This window comes from Lichenostomus cassidix, chromosome W (assembly GCF_008360975.1).
Source record: "Lichenostomus cassidix isolate B80296 chromosome W, HeHo_3.0, whole genome shotgun sequence".
Classification (NCBI taxonomy): domain Eukaryota; kingdom Metazoa; phylum Chordata; class Aves; order Passeriformes; family Meliphagidae; genus Lichenostomus; species Lichenostomus cassidix.
The window spans coordinates 16,909,545-16,926,730 of NC_139510.1; the positions used below are offsets into that span (position 1 = coordinate 16,909,545).

Here is a 17,186-nt window from a genome sequence, read left to right on the forward strand (position 1 = left end):
AACTAAACAGGCCTGAACGGAGCCTCAGCATAGCCAGGCCTCAGTGAAAATCCTGACAAGTTGTTTTGAAGAGCTGACGCCTGAGAACCACAGCTGTGTTTCTGAGCTGTGGGAAGAATGTCAGGAGAAAGATTAGGGAGTCAGAAGTGTTATGAGAAAAGAATAAGGGAGTTAACAGGAGGATCCCTGAATGTGTGAGAACAGACTGCAGGTGTGTGTGTAGCTATAATTGGTAAGATCTGTAACAGTATATAAGTTTCTCGTTTGGTGAAATAAAATGGAGCTTACTTTATATCTCATATTGAGACTGCTGTGAGTTTCCCTCTCGTCGCGATGTTACCCCCCCATCTTCTCCACTGACCTTGGTGTCTCCATGTTGTTCTCCCTTCACATATTTTCACCTCCACCTCCTCCTCTAGCTAAAAAGAAGTGTGTGACTACTTTGTTTTGATTTTTTCTTGAATATGTTTTCACAGAGGCGTAACTAACATCTCTAATTGGCCCAGACTTGGCCAGCAGTATGTTCATCACTTTCAGAGCCATCAGAGATTGGCTCTGCTGGACTTGGTGAAAAACTTCCAGAACCTTTACACAGGACACACAGGAGCCATCTTTGTGCCACTCCCCACCCCTCAGACACTTCTTCAGGCCTACCACTATAGCATTTGAAGGGTTTAAATTTCTCTTAGATGTTAAAGATACCTTGCTGATGTTCTGGGCTAAGCAAAACCACCACATTGCCCAAGCAGGTGCAACACCATGAAGCAAGGTATCCAGTACCTGAAAGAATTAGCTGTGCTGGAGGTAATCTATAGGGATTCAAATAACGAGCAGTCCCCTCTAGATACAGATGAGGTCTAGTGTACAAAATCCATATGGTGGATGTTTGTACAGAGCACGCCATCATCATATGCCAACTCATTGGCATTGACATTAATGAAAGAAGAACAATCAGTGCTTCAGCTGACTGTTTGACTCCAGCAATATAATCTTTTTTCCTCCCTACCAATCTGCACCTCAGCTGTGAAATGACTGTCCAAGACTGCAGACAGATTTGAAAGACTCAAGCAAGTAAGAGAGTAAATGTCCCATGCCCTGCCAGTATGGTCCACAGTCTCTGCTATTGGGGACAACCGCCCCCCTGCTCAAGAAAGAAGGTACACACCACCAGGTAACCTGTGGTGTTACCTGCGTGACCATGGAGAGGACATGAGGAAATGGGATGGAAACCCACCTCTGGCCTAGCAGCATGTGAATGTGAAAATAAGAGGAAGAACAACCACCCTCACCTCAGGTGCTACTTTTGTGAATGCATCAATAACCGTACACAGTCTGTGGTGGGAACAACCACCCCAGGAAATTTTTCAAGGATAAATGCTGCTCCAGTTTCCAGTGGGCGAGTCCTTAGACAGAATAGAAGAGCTGACATTACTTCTGATCCTCTTGAAGGGACCTCCAGTTCATATTTACAAGAAGTGAGCAACGAGTACTATGACCAGAATAAGAGGGGCCCTGCCTCCAGCCAGGTGGACAAAAGGGACAGTCGGATCTATTGGACTGTGTAGATCCAATAGCCTAGTACATCAGACCCACAGGAATATAAGGCTTTAGTTGACACTGACGCACAGTGTACCCTGATGCCATCAAGATATGTAGGGACAGAATCCATCTCTATTTCTGGGGTGACAGGAGGATCCCAACAGCTGACTGTACTGGAAGCTGAAGTAAGCCTGACCAGGGAGGAGTGGCAAAAACACTCCACTGTGACTGGCCCAGAGGCCCTGTGCATCCTTGACATAGATTACCTCAGGGGAGGGTATTTCAAGGACCCAAAAGGGCATCATTGGGCTTTTGGGATAGCTGCTGTGGAGACAGAGGAAGTTAGACAGCTGAATACCTTGTCTGGTGTCTCAGAGGACCCTTCTGCTGTGGGACTGCTGAGGGTCAAAGAAGAATAGGTACTGATCACTACCACAACAATGCACTGTTGACAATACCGCGCCATCCAGGACGCTGTGACCCCCATCCATTAAATGATTCGTGACCTGGAGAGCCAGGGAGTGGTCAGCAAGACTCGTTCACCCTTTAATAGTCCTATATAGCCAGTGCGTAAGTACAATGGAGAGTGGAGGCTGACAGTGGACTATTGCAGCCTGAACAAATCACACCACTCTGAAGTGCCGCTGTACTGGACATGCTGGAACTTCATTACGAACAGTCATACTGTAAGACCTCTCTATCATGTGACCCAGAAGAAGAACGATTTTAAGTGGGATCCTGAAGAACAACAAGCCTTTGAACAGATTAAACAGCAGATTCTTCATGCAGTAGCCCTTGGGCCAGTCAGGACAGGATGTGAGACATGTGCTCTACTCCATAGCCGGGGAGAATGGTCCTTCCTGGATCCTCTGGCACAAAGTACCTGGGGAGACTCAAGCACAGCCTCTGAGATTCTGGAGTTGGGGATACAAAGGATCTGAGTCCAGCTACACATCATCTGAAAAAGATACTGGTAGCTTATGAAGGGGTTTGAGCTGCTTAAGAAGTGATTGGCACTGAAGCACAGCTCCTCCTGGCACCCTGACTGCCAGTGCTGGGCTGCATGTTCAAAGGGAATGTCCCTTCCACACATCATGCCACTGGTGCTATGTGGATTAAGTGGATCGCTCTGATCACACAGCGAGCTTGAATAGGAAACCTCAATCACCCAGGAATCTTGGAAGTCATCACAAACTGGCCCGAAGCTGATAATTTCAGATCATTATCAGAAGAGCAGAGGAGAAGGTGGCATGTGCTAAGGAAGCCCCACCATATAATCAGCTACTCAAAAATGAAAAGCAATATGCTTTCTTCACTGATGGTTCCTGATGTATTGCAGGGATGCCTTGAAAACAGAAAGCTGCCATATACAGTCCCACACGATGAGTCACGGAAGCTATTGAGGGACAAGTTGGATCAAGTCAGGTTGCAGAGCTGAAAGATATCCAGCTGGCTTTAGATATCGCTGAACAAGAGAAATGGTTAACACTCTACCTTTACACTGACTCATGGATGGTGGCAAATGCTGTGTGGGGGTGGGTGGACTGATTGAAGAAGGCCAATTGGCAGTGCAGAAGAAAACCCATCTTGGCTGCTGAATTGTGGCAAGAGATCACTGCCCGAGTAAAGAAGTTGACTGCGAAAGTACATCATGTAGATGCACATGTACCTAAGCGTCAGGCTAATGGGGAGCATCACAACAACGAACAGGTAGATCAAGCCGCCATGATTCAAGTGTCTCAGGTCAATTTGGACTGCCAACATAAGGGTGAATTATTTCTGGCTCAGTGGGCCCATGACGCCTCAGGTCATCGGGGAAGAGATGTAAAATACAGATGGGCTCGTGACCAAGGGGTGGACTTAAACATGGAGACTATCTCCCAGGTTATCCATAACTGTGAAACGTGCTGCAATCAAGCAGGCCAAGCAGGTAAAGCCCCTGTGATATGGGGGGCAATGGTCAAAATATAAATATTGGGATGCCTGTCAGATTGATTATATCACACTCCAGCAAACCTTGAAAAATTCCTGTGGTGTAATGGCACCCCAAAAAGAATTGAGTCGGACAACAGGACTCATTTCAGAAATAGCCACATAGACACCTGGGCCAGAACACATTGTATTGAGTGGGTGTATCATATTCCCTATCATGCACCAGCCTCTAGGAAAATTGAACGGTACAATGGACTGTTAAAAATCACATTGAAAGCTGACAGCACACCAGCCCTCCTGATCTGGAAGATATTTAGGATGGATAGAACCCACAGTCATGGACTAAACTCAACAGACATCTTGGAGGGACGGTCACTGACTATGGAAATGATACCCATGCTTGTGTATTATATATACATAAATATATAGTTGGAAGGTGTAGGATTTGGGCATGACGTAGATGGTATAGAATAAGGAGTGGATACTATCCTGGTTCTGTTCAGAACGGGGTTATTTCTTGCAGTAGCCAGGAGGGAGCATGGCTAGGACTCATAGGTTATTCTCTACCACCTCATGTCATTTTCCGGGAAGGGGAGAATGGCTCACTTCCGGGTTGGGGTAGCATGGTAAAGTGAATGGTTGGCTATTGTCAGGAGTTTCTTCAGTGAGGTGAGCAATAATGTTTCTCTTCTTGTAGACTTTTGTTATTAATATTGTTGCTGTTACTGTTAATTTTCTTATTTCATTGCTGTTTCCAATAAATATTTTTTATCTCAACCTGTCATCTTTACTTTTTATGCCTCCAATTCTCCTCTCCAGCCTGCAGCCAGGGAGAGGGAGAGGGAGGACGGAGTGACCGAGCAGCACATGTTTTGGAGCGGTTTCAGTGGGAACACTAAATTGGTGAATACCATTCCTAAACCATGACAACTGTGAGAAACAAAAATTATTTGACAAAATACCCCAACCTGCATTTTTTCCTCCTTGGGATTAATCTCATACACAGGTAGGGCCTGTCTCCCACATTCACTGAGAAATTCAGACACCATCTCCACCAGGGATGTGTTTAGAAGCTGAAGTTTTGGTCACATCTCTCCATTGTGCTGGAGTTGACCCTTCTGTCCAGGGATTGGGAATTTTCTCCAGAAGCAAGAGGCAAAGCTGGAGGAGCAGTTAAGGAGTCACTCACCAGATGCCCTTGATGACATCCCACTCTGGTGGGTCTCATCCTTGTTGGTACCCCATGTTATGAGGATGCCTTCATTGTTCCCCACTCTCATGCAACCAAGATAGGAAGCTGAGCAAGTGTAGTCCTTCACCTTCAAGACCCAACCTCGAATGCTCAGAAGAACCACTGCTTTGTTTAAATATATTCATTAACCCATATCACTGCTTTATTTAAATGCAAAACAATTTTCTTAAGGTGTCCTTCCCCCTTGCTGCTCTGAGCAATACAGAGATGAGGAGGGGGTATCCTCCTCCTGGAGACATGCTGCTGACCAAGAGAAGAAGGAAAGCCCAGCCAAGGAGATTGTTTCCAGTGCATCATGGAGATCTTCACCTTGGCTCTGTACAGATGACGGATCCCATTACAGCTGCAAAATTTTAGCAGAAGGGAGGTGTTAGTGAAATTAGCCAGTGATTTTGACCTGGCAGAGCTTCTGCAAGGGATATTGTTATTCAGTGGTTTTGTCACATGTGGTTCAGGGAGAGCGTAAATAAAGGGACTTAAATGGGAAACGTAATCCTGTGGAAAAGCAAGAAAATTGCCCTGCCATGAATCTGTCATATCCTGTGCCAGGTATGATGAGCTTTGAGTGAAAATACAAAACACACATGACACATTTCCCATTAGGATCTTAAAAGCATCACTAGCCCAACTACTTTGAACATGAAAGCTCCTCTTGGGGTTTAAAGGACCACTGCCAGCTCATAACACCATGGATAAACATTTCCTATGTATCTACAATCTCAGAGGGAGGATTTGAGTGCACCCTGCTTCAAAATGGCAGCCTCTCTTGGAGGTCCATGTGGCCAAACAGTGGGGCATTCAGAGGGCTATAGTTGTAATGATGAGGGGAAATAAAGAGTATTTTAGAATGCAAATAGTTAAATTTCCCAGTGGTAACATTCAAAAAGATGCATTTCCACGGAAGCAATGGAAAGTCACTACTTTTATGAGTGACTTGATGATCCTTGTGGGTCCCTTTCAACTCAGAATATTCTGTGATTTGTGATTTAGGCATATAGAGTTGGAGTTTTCTACTAAAAACTGCTGATCACACGGAGCAGTGTAGCAGTACTGTCAGTACTGGAAGATGTGGATGAGGTTGAATGAACTGGAGTGATGAGCATGACACTGGAGTTCAGCGATGTCAAGTCTGAAGTAGACACACAAAGACCTGGCAGAAAGGAAATGGGAGATTTGGGTGTCCTTGATTGTGGGCCAGCCAGACGCTGTCAATGTTATTAAGCCATGGATAAAGCAAATGTGATTCTCATATGTACAAGATGGCATTTTGCCAGAGGCTCATGTAGAAGCCCCCCTGGAAAAGGCACCAGTCAGGATCCATGAATTCTACATTCAATTTGCATGGCCTACAGCATTGAGAAATGAATTTGATGGGAGACTCTTGCTTCTTTTCCCAGCTCTGATGTGGTTGCTCTGAATTCACCCAAAGCTGCCAATGCAGCTAGTAAGTGTAGAAAATTATTTAAAATTAAACTTTTAGACAGTTTTCCCCTGTCCACTCCAGCTTTGCCCTGAGATTTACTGTCTGAAAGATGCTTCCTTCCCAGTAGCTGTCACTCAATTTTAATTTTAAACTAAATTAAAAATCCAGAAGACTAACCAGCTCCAAGAAAAAATTTCCAAGGGGCATTTATGAATCAGTAGTTGTAAGGACTCATTTATTTTTCATAAAGTTTTTGGTATCAAAATATAGACCAGGGAGGGCTGGATCCTCATCTGCTGTTCAGTTTTAATAAAAGGAAGACATTCACCTTCTTTGCACCAAAGACAAAAGTAAATGCAGGGTTTGTCCATCACAAGTTTGCATTTTGCAGGCATGCTGCTCCTTTCCTTTACAGACAGAGGGGAAACTGCATCCCTGTGATGCTCTGGAGAGAAAGCCACAGCAGCTGACATTCATAGATGAAGACCCTAAAAATGAGAGGCAAAACCAAGTAGTATTTCAGTGAATGGAGGTCATGCACTCAACAAAGGACACCATTTACAGATTCTCCAGGGAACTGGGGAACTAATCCACTTAATAAAATGCTTTCAGTCCCCATTTCAAGGCAGACAAACTAAATTTTCAGCCACAAAATTAATCTGCATTGCAACAAATTCACTGGGAAAAGCAATACAAAATCTAACATTTTTGGGTAGTTTTTATCAGTTCTTATTTTGCCCCAGAAATGACAATTCCCCCAAAGCCAAGTGGCTCCTACATAAAAGCAAAGTGGCCCGAGCCACAAGGTGCCAAGTGCAGCATGAGAAATTTTAAGCTTTCCATTCAATGTATCCTTAAGTCTAAAGACACTGGGTATCTCTTGGTGGTGGAAAAAAAAGATTCAGATGTGTCAGCTCTCCTCTTCCCACATCTGCACCAAACTCCACAGCGATGTTTTCCCTCAGCTGGTGGTATACATGAAATAAAAATCTAAGTCTGATGTCTACCTCTACAACCACCACCAGACCCAGAATTTCTATTTTCAAGCTTCACAAAAGCCAAGAACTCAGTGGGGCTGAAAACCGACTCAATTTCACTCTCATTACCCATCTTGATATTTAAAATACATGGATAAATGTCTCTCCTCATTCATACCATTGAGAGCCTTCTCACAGGATAAAAACATCAAAACTGAAGCAAACTCCCTATTTAGCTGGAAATGTAATGAGTTATTATTATTATTATTGCTATTTCCATATTGCCTATGAGAAGACTGGCAGGCAGTGGGACCTTAAGTTTAGCGCAGCAGTTATACTTACCACCCGTCTCTTTATTTGTGGCTGTAAATTCCCTGGTATAATTTAGTGGTTACCAAATGCTGTTCAGCGTGGCACCACCTCTTGTGGTCTGCAAGGACCTGCCCAGAGCTTCATAGCTAGTCTACACATCCATTTCAAATGGCAGTAGGTCTGAGCTTGTCAGCACTATCTGGCTGTGTGAGAAAATCTGAGTGTAACATTGGTCTCATTGACCAGCAGAAGAAAGCTGGGAGGATGGGACAAGGGGGTACAGTCCGAGAAATACTGGTGTGAAGGTTGCTCAGACACCTGAAGGACTGCCGTGTGTGGGGAGATGGAGGCTGTGTAGAAACCACATGCCTGGAAGGGATCTCACAGAGCACAATGGGCTCCCAACATAAAAAGGATGTGGATCTGTTGGCGCAAGTCCAGAGGAGGTCACAAAGATGCTCAGAGGGCTGGAGCACCTCTGCTCTGGAGACAGGATAAGAGAGTTGGAGTTGTTCAGCCTGGAGAAGGTGGCTCTGGGGAGACCTTAGAGCACCTTCCAGTACCTAAAAAGGCTACAAGAGAGCTGGAGAGAGACTTTTGTCAAGGGCATGGAGGGATAGGACAAGGGGGAATGGGTTCAAACTGGTAGAGGGCAGGTTTAGATTAGATATTAGACAGAAATTATTTACTGTGAGGGTGGTGAGGCAGTGGAACAGGTTGCCTGGAGAAGCTGTGGCTGCCCCATCACTGGAAGTGTTCAAGGCCAGGTTGGATGGGGCTTGGAGCCATCTGGTCTAGTGGAAGGTATCCCTGCCAACTGTCTTTAAGGCCCCTTTCAACCCAAACCATTTAATGGTTCTATGATGGGCAGCAGCTGCTTGTTACTGGTACCTGCACATCCCCTGGCATCCCCCATCAGTGTTACAGGGAGAAGTGGTGGTCCTGCCTTGGTTTGGCAGATAAAAGCAAGCTTTTGCAGTCAGGAAATCACTTTTACATTCTGAATGCTCAAAATTAAATGAATTACAGCTGGGAACAGTGCTGAATTTAGACAGCTGTAACCCAGAGCTTAGGGCTTTAGCTTGGAGATGTGACAAAGCAGACTGATGAAAGTGGAAAGAAATCCCAAACAAATTTATATTATTTAAATAATATGCTATTTTATTTTGTCTTAAAATAGTTTAACCTTTATGCTACAGACTTGTTTCAAAAAACAGAAGGTCTTATCTTGCACCCAAAATATATATATATATATATATATATATAAAAACCATTCTGTTTTATTATTATTTTTTCTTCAAAGACCTTTAAATACTAGATGGGAAATGAGAACTAAATAATGACTGTCAAAACCAATCTAGAATTTTTAACAAGAGTTGCACGTTTTAACATTTACATTCTAAGCAATGGTTTGTTTTCACTATAGAAGATTCCAAGTTCACACTCCAGCAATTCAGGAACTGCTAAACTCTGAAAGGCTTGAGCCAATGCATACTAAAGTTCAGTGGGTTCTGGATCAGGCCCCAAGTGCATTGGTTCTTAGCCATACAATGACTAATATTTCACATTCCTGCTGAGAAGAGCAAAATCACACAGGCACCTTTTGCTCTTTTTCAAAAATAATAAAAAAAATTAAAACCAAACCACTTCCTAGCTATCCAGTGATTGCAGTTTTCAGATCACTCACCACCCTTTCAAATTTGTTAAGATTAAGAAAAAATATGTAGTGTTTTAAATAAAAGAAAACCTGCATCAGACTACAATACATGAATTGTTTAAACAAAAACAGTGCACAATTGGAGTAAGCTTGGTTAGGACGTAGTTGTTTTTATATATACATGGAAGTCACATCATATACTAACTGAAATGAAGAGAGTTAGTTTGCATTTTTCATGGAAGGACTTGAGAAAGATTCTCTGAGCTTTTGCCCCCCCTTCCACCAGCACAGGCGCCTGTCTGTGGCTTCCAGGGCTGAAGGCTGAACTCTTAATTCAAATTCAAATTGTAGGTAACAGCTCTGGCCTGATGGCTTATCGGCTAAGCATGCATTTGAAACCAGCACAGAAACCGCTGAATCATCCCATGGAGGACCTTCACCTTGGAGGGGGCTTTGGGGGTCTCCAAAGACCACCAGGATATACAGAGCATGCGTGGTGCACATGCTAATGATATTAATGACTTCTGAGAAATGATTTGTATAACCACTCCTATCCTGAAGAATGTAATTAATATTCATGATTTTACCTATAACACTGTGTCTTTGGGGTACTGAGGTTTGTGTGTTTGGTGGAAACAATTCCCCACACATCCGGTGCACCGAATAAAGCAAATACCCACTTCTCTGACTTGGTCTCTGAAGTGTCTCTGGGCTCGATTGGGGCGAATCAAACTGGCACCCCAGATGGGACCCTGACTCTGCTCGGCTGCCTGATCCTGGGGTAGGCAGACCTCCCAGTCGTGACCCTGAATTTTCAGGGGGAGCTCAGCTGTCCTCTGGCTCACGGTGGGAGTAGACTAAGGACCATCTGCACCAAATTAAGGTATTTGCTACTTTCAAAAGAAATGCCTGCAGGTCCGGGGTGCTAGTCCCCGAGGGTAGGTGGAGACTGGGTCTCCCGAAATTAGTCCCGGGCAAGGGGTTGGACCCCGCTGTCAAGAAAAGGTACTTTTAAAGGGTTGGACCCCGGGGTTGGACCCCGCTATAGTGAAAGGTACCTTTAAGGGGTTGGACCTCACTGTATTACACCATACTGTGATTTTTGTTCTGTCTGTTGTTATTTTGTTACTGTGTTACTGTCATTATTTTGTTACTGTGTGAGTGTGAATGAATGAGACGTGTCACCGACACGGAGCCAGAGCGGAGCTCTATCTGCGTTTCCGTTCTCTGGCGACAGAAACGGCCAGAGAAAAGCAAAGCGAGTGGTAAAGAGTGAATGAGTATAAATCATATATAAACCGTTGGTTTGGAGTATCTGGAGGGGGAGCTGATTATATTATTGAAGGGAAAGATTTTTGCTGCTGAATTGAAAACACTCAGACCCCAACACCTTTCTAATATTGCTCTATTTGATTTTGCCATTAAAATTCTGTGTTTTGTGTGTGGAAACCGTTGTGAAACTTAAACTTAGTGCACGTGTATTAATTGTGAGAGGAAGTGATATTGTCTATTTGCTCGGGTGCTTCTGAAACTTTTTAATGTGTGTGCATGTACTGTGTGTGCAAAATTTTACCTGTGTTAATTTGTATTTTTGCCGGCATATAAATTTATGCGGGGACGCCCGCGAGATAAAAATAACTAATTGAATCTAATAAGTACCTCTTTAGAGCTCCTGTCTGTAGCTGCTGAAATATGGTTGTATAGAATGTTGTAGTAGATGGAGCTTGCAATTAAATAAGAGTAAGGGGGAAGGAAAAAGAAGGAAGAGAGGAGAGGTGTTTCGGGACCCTCCCCCATCTTGCCTAAAATTTTGGCAGCTGACCCAGGGTGAGCTGCAGTTCCCTGTATCCTCCCCTTTCGGAGCGGCAGGAGTGAGCGCAGAGGTGCGGGGCTGGATGCACAGGCTGGGGGCCTGCGGGGAGGTGCGGAGCCGAGCTGGAGCTGTGGGATAGCTATGGGCTCAGCACCAGGCAGTCCCTGACCCTGCCAGGCCCTGGGGCAGGGCGGCTGTGGGACACACCGATCACCTGTGGTGCTGCTGGCCTTGCCTGCTGAGAGCCTAGGAGGGGGAAGGGTTGCGTTTAGATACTGCAGAGGGAATGTTTAGAAATGTGAATTGTCTGTTAAGAGTTCTGTCTAGGTCACCAGAATGACTTTGTGGGACAATGAGCACCCCCAGGGAGTAGTGCGGGTGGGGGCTGGAGGAAAGGCTGAATAAGCCCTGAAGAAACTGGTTAGAAAGATACTGCAAATGTATGTAAGAAAAGATAAAAGAAGGCAAAAGCAAAAGTGATGCCAAAGAGACACTGAAAGCAAAAATGTCTGTAGAAAAGATATACCAAATTTTGTAATTAACTATTTCAAGGTTAAAATCTCCTGCCTGGGTTACTCTGAGTTGCCGTTTTGGTTTTTTGAACAAAGGTTTGCTCGAATGCTTTTAATTCAAATTCTTTACCCTTCAAGCAGCCAGCCAAATTGCCTTAGAAAAAAATGCAAATTAACTGCTGCAGAGGAAAAAAAAATATTTTAGAACCGCTGAGGAGAAGGTGGAGACAAGGTGTGTCTCTGAGCCACTGTCCGGGCTGTTCAAGCAGCCAAGAACGTGACAATGTGTGCTTAATTCAAATCCCCAAGAGGGTTCAGTCCTTTCTGTATGGTTGGTTGTCATGGCAAGTAACTTTTGCAAAAAAGTGTTCTTCCCCATGCTTTGAGAATTTGACAGCCACTTTTGGAGAACACGGTGGCATGATGCTAATTTTGTAAGTTACCAAATTCAGTGGCTGGCGGCTATTGATTGTCTCAGAATGTAGCCAGAGGCTGGCCGCACTGTCTGCAAAAGTTGTGCAGCCAAAGCTCTGATGGTAAATGAAGCCCGAAGGCTGACAATAGGAATATACCTCATAAGTTTCACACCAAGCTAAAGATTTATTAACTCAAAGAACATCTGAGTAGATGACCAGCGCAGTTATTGTACTGTGAATCTTGTCTAGTAAAACAAGAGTATTTAAGAAAAAAAAAAAACCAAAAACAAGGGGTTTGACTCAGCCTCCTTGAGGAAGTTGAAAAAAAAAACAAAAAAAACCCATGACCGTACAGCATTCAGGTGATAAATCTCCAGACCCAGGCTAGGGAAGATTCGCAAGGCACTCCCTGGTCTGGGGAAAAAATGTATTTAGTAGTGAGACTTCAAAAGTACTAAAAGAGTAACAATTTGAAAAATACACTATCATTAATGAAAGGAAGTTAAAATAAGTGAAACATTGCCTCTCACATAGTCAGCTCAAGCAGCAGAGCTGTGCTTATAAAATCCTGCGAAGTATATCAAGACAAAATAGTGAATATTTTTACTAATTCTAAATATGCATATAGAGTAATACATGCATTTAAGAAATTATAAGAAAAAAAAGGAAGTTTATTAAATTTTAATTTCTCACTTATTAAAAGAATTTCCAATGGGGAGTTAAACGAGGCAAGAATTCATCCTTCTCCCACTCTAACATGTGTTATCACTGTGCAAGTTTGTTTTAACATCCTTCAGTGTGTCCTCACCAGACAAAAAGCTGTGTAAGACAAGGAACCACTCAAGCCACAGAAGCAAAAGAACTGCTAACTTCCCTCACGACTGTGAGATCCACAGCCAGAGACTCCTCTCCAGTGTGAAACTCCAGATGAAGAGGACACAAAAGAACAATATTGGACAATATAATATACAGTAAATCAGTTAAAAGCTGCAACGCCAAAATGAAACACATTAAATGGTTTTGTTTTTTTGTATTTCCAGAACAGTGTTATCCACAGTCAGCTATCCTAGCAAAACCTTGTAATAATTGTAATGGCAAGTATGGCTTCAGATGCAAAGTGGTAAGTAAGCCAGAAAAAAAAAAAAGAGAAAGCTAAATGAGCTTAAATCTAAATTTGTGAAAATTGAAATATAACAATAACAAAATAATTTCATTTTAAAATGAAAAGGTTTCAAAAGGATGGCTGGCTATTCTACTAAGTATTTATAACTGTTGCTGTTTAATGCATATTTGTTTGTCCAGTGTTTATGAATGCTAAGCCCCACAAAAGGAAAATACTGCCTTTGAAAAATCGCTAAAAGTAATAGACTAATCTGCCAAGCTTTGGGCTCTGCAATTTAAAAGATAATTTTAAATTTAAAATAGCAGTTAAAAGTGCCATTCTTCAGTAGCACATATGAAGTCCTAGAAAAAGCTCGCAAAATCATATAAAAGGATTCTAAACGTCTGTTGATTTATGTGAGTGGCTAATATTTGTGAGCATATTTTTTCTGTAAATTGAAAGATAACCTAGATTTACGGAGAGTAACACAAAAGACTGAAAAAGAGAGAAAAAGATAGCCTAATGGATCACAAGCAAAAACTAACAGTATGAGAGTCTTAGTCAGTTATCCTTTATGCTTTCCTCTTTCCTTTCTGCTCTGTTTGCTAGAAATTCTACCAAGGTGAGGAAGAAAAGTACCCCATTTTACAAGCAAGAAAAGCTATCAGTGGTCCTGATCACTGTCTGGAGCCATGATGTGAGCTACCAAAACTGGAAAAATTAATGTCTCTGCAACACTTCAAAATGCCTGTGTGTGTGGTGTGTGGGAAAGGGACAGGTCAGGCCTTGCCCGGGTGAGACAGTGAACTGCTAATACCTCACCCCCCCAGAGCATCCCAGCCCTGCAGTGAGGTCCAGTCATGGACACAGCAGAGGAAGTGCTGCACAGAGCTCCAAGCCCAGCCCTATAGTGGGGCCAGCCATGCACACAGCAGAGGCAGTGTCCAATTCTCGCCATCCCTGACTCCAAAGAAACTTGCTAGGGGATGGAAGGCCCAAGAAAGCCAAAAGAATTAACATTCCTCTTAAAATTTCTATAGATTCTGTCTTTCTTCTTTTTCTTCAAAATACCAGTAGTGTTGTTCCTCAACTAACAAAGCTTACTCAGAACTTTTATACTAATATATAAACCCACCAATTTTCAGTTTTGCCAGGTAGTTTATACCCTGGCCCAAAGTAAGTAAACTAAAGAAGAATCTTTCTACCATTGTAGAGACCATAATGAATGCCACTGCAGATGCCATAAAAGCACAGCAAATCAAGATAAAGAGCATCTCACAATTAACTATAGATTTGCTGTATGACAAAAGAGAAAGAGTATGTACAGTTATAAATACAAGCTGTTGCAATTATGTTAATCCTAACTTAAACAAATGTATGCAATAGTTATTTGTGTTATTGCATCGTTATTTACTGTCTGCAATAGTAGTTATTGTTGTATGATATTATGTACTTGAAATTGCGATGCTTATATTCAATGGCAAAAGTATAAACTTAGATATAAAATAGAGAAAGGTATTTACTTTCATGACATACAAGATTTGTAAAGAATTACAAATTACAAAAGAAAAGGGGGGATTGAGAAAGATTCTCTGAGCTTTTGCCCCCCCTTCCACCAGCACAGGCGCCTGTCTGTGGCTTCCAGGGCTGAAGGCTGAATTCTTAATTAAAATTCAAATTGTAGGTAACAGCTCTGGCCTGATGGCTTATCGGCTAAGCATGCATTTGAAACCAATAGACATTCAAAGTGAATATAATCTTGTTAAAATCTAATCTTTGGTTTTGGCCTTGAAAAAGGCTCAAAATGACAGGTGAGCAGCAGGAATTTCCATATACACTACAGAAACTACAGCCCGCTAAAGTAAGTAGTTCCGCTGACTTCAGTAAATATTCTGGAAGAAAGTGTTTCCTGAATCATACCTGAAAAACAATTCCAAAACTAGTATAAGAGACATGACCTAAAGCCAGGAAAATAGTACAGATCTACTTAAAACATAATAATAATTTTAAAAAATCACCTTAGGTTGTGATCCTGCAACACCTTTTAGGACAGAGTTTTAAGTACTTGAATGGTCCCACAAGTTTCAGCAAACTGTCCCTGCTGAATGCTATGCAGCTGCTAAAGTGCTTTGCCAGACTGGGGTTTGGGAATTTGGTTAGGGTTGGGGTTTTTTTGAGATGGTGAATGAAGGCAATAAGCAACAGTAGAAATGAGGACTGTGAGCAAAATGTTTCTTTTCTCTCCTTCTACTCCAGGCAAGACTCAGATTTAGGTAAAAAAATTCAGCTCTATTTAAAAAGGAGAGGGATGCTGGGCCTTTTTATTACTTTTCTTTTTTGTGTGCTTTTGCAATAATAATGTGCTACTAAGTCACTATTATTACTATTTTAAACCATACCAAGCCATGGAAAATGGTCAGTGAAACACAGTAGTCAAATAGATAGAATATTCAGAACTGAAAAGAGTGTAAACTATAACTTGTATTGAAAATAAAAATGCTTAAAATAAAAGCTGTTCAGTGCATATGTTATGGGCCATTTGCGTTAAAGACAGTCCCTCCTGCTGGTAAAATAACCAAATCAGCTTGGGCAAAAATACTCTTGGCCCAATTTTCAGAAGTATTGAATACCCCTAGTTCCACTGAAATTAGTGAGGACACAGTATTTCTCAAAATCACTGATGCTCACACAGCAAAACACTAACTTATACTAACAAACTCAATATACTGATAAATTAAAAATGTTCTGAAGTTGGAGGTGGGAAAGAATGGGTGGACATAAGTCTGCACACAGTTATTTGTTCAGATTAACACACATTAGTAACTGTAGATGTGTTTTAAATTTGGTGCTAATAGGTTTTAATTCTGGGAGGAATCCTCCTTTGAGAAGGTAAAACCATTTTAAATTATATTGAAATCATATTACATTCTTATGGAAATGAAAAAGATCATGAGTTTGAATTTCGTAATGCTAAGAACGGGGCTTCTGAAGCTGAAGCTTTAACAATGAACTTCTGTGCTACAAAGGGGAGAAGGGGTGGGGACAGAAACAAAGGGACACTGCATTACAGTAGATATTTGCGTCTTGTATCCTCATCCAAAGTGAGGTCTACTACTTCTGGGGGTGAAGACCAGTTCTGCTGGGGAGTCACTGCTGTCCATGATTGTGTTTGCTGAGTGTTAATGTATTGTGAGCCTGAGCCATGCTTCCAAGAAGACACACTCTGAATCACACCTCCCCTGGGATGCACATACCTGTAGCAAGGCAAAAACCACAAAGGATTAAAGCTACTATTGAATTCAGGAACAAGATTCTTAACTGCAGTGTTTTATCACTAAGACATCTTATTAACATGCCCCTCTCTAAAATGTCCGCATGGATTTTCCATTTGTAGAGTCCATGACATCTTAAATACCCAGTAAACAAAGCTGACACTAAATTTAAACTTGGTGGTGGTGGTGATTAAATTATTTTTAAGAACTGAATTCTGCAAGTGGGTATAAAGTGATACTCCTTACAAAATATGTGCATGGATCCCAAGGATCTTGAAGAAGTCTGCCCCATCATGTGTAATACCATGCATTATTCAGAAGCATAGTTTCCTGCTAGCACTTTAACCCGTTGGACTTAAAAAGAGAAAAATTTTAAGTGAGGCTGGATGAGACAAAGAAAAACTATTTTTCTATATGAAATCAAACCCATGTTAAAATAAGGAGGTAATGATACTTTCATTACAATAATTAAAAAAGAGATCTTGTCAACTACATTATTATAGATATTACATTTGATATTTCTTTTGGTCTTCTTAACTAAAAATTACAAACATGCTGGGAAATGCTCACTGATAACAGTACAGCCCGACTTCAGCAAAACAATCTTTCCGTGATTATAGTCAATGAGACTAAATCATATATTTAAAGATAAACACACAATCAAGTGCCTTGCTGAAGCAAGGTACATATCTACTTATTTGCACAGTATTTTTACCTATTACATTTATAGTAGATATGACATAAGTACAAGCTAATCATAATTAGTAAAAAAAACCAACACAATGAAAGACCAATTTTGTTATATGATGAAGTGATGACAAGAATTTACTGGTCTTTAAGATGATCACTCCATTTCCACCTGTAAGTCTTAAACAAGCACTAGGAAAACTTGATACCTAGTGCTCCAAAAATTGGTTTGCCTCTTATAAGCATTGATGGTGGCTGCACACATAAGTAGGAGGTGTTTTGGCTGCTGGGA

At 41.9% G+C, this 17,186-nt stretch overlaps 1 protein-coding gene and 1 long non-coding RNA gene across 8 annotated transcripts in view; one reads left to right on the plus strand and one right to left on the minus strand.

Moving 5' to 3' along the window:
* The window catches only part of LOC146425602 (uncharacterized), a 143,000-nt gene that overhangs the window by 101,818 nt on the left and 23,996 nt on the right, over positions 1 to 17,186 (plus strand). The window lies entirely within an intron of this gene.
* Positions 4,830 to 17,186, minus strand: part of LOC146425606 (protein ARK2N) — a 139,691-nt gene continuing 127,334 nt past the window's right edge. For 4 of the 7 annotated variants that reach the window (XM_085041646.1, XM_085041644.1, XM_085041649.1 and 1 more), the window contains one exon: positions 14,865 to 16,189. In XM_085041646.1, coding sequence (XP_084897772.1) covers positions 16,000 to 16,189 — 190 coding nt within the window. In that variant the 3' untranslated portion in view covers positions 14,865 to 15,999. The other 3 variants (XR_014846504.1, XM_085041647.1, XM_085041648.1) reach the window with 3 other exon arrangements.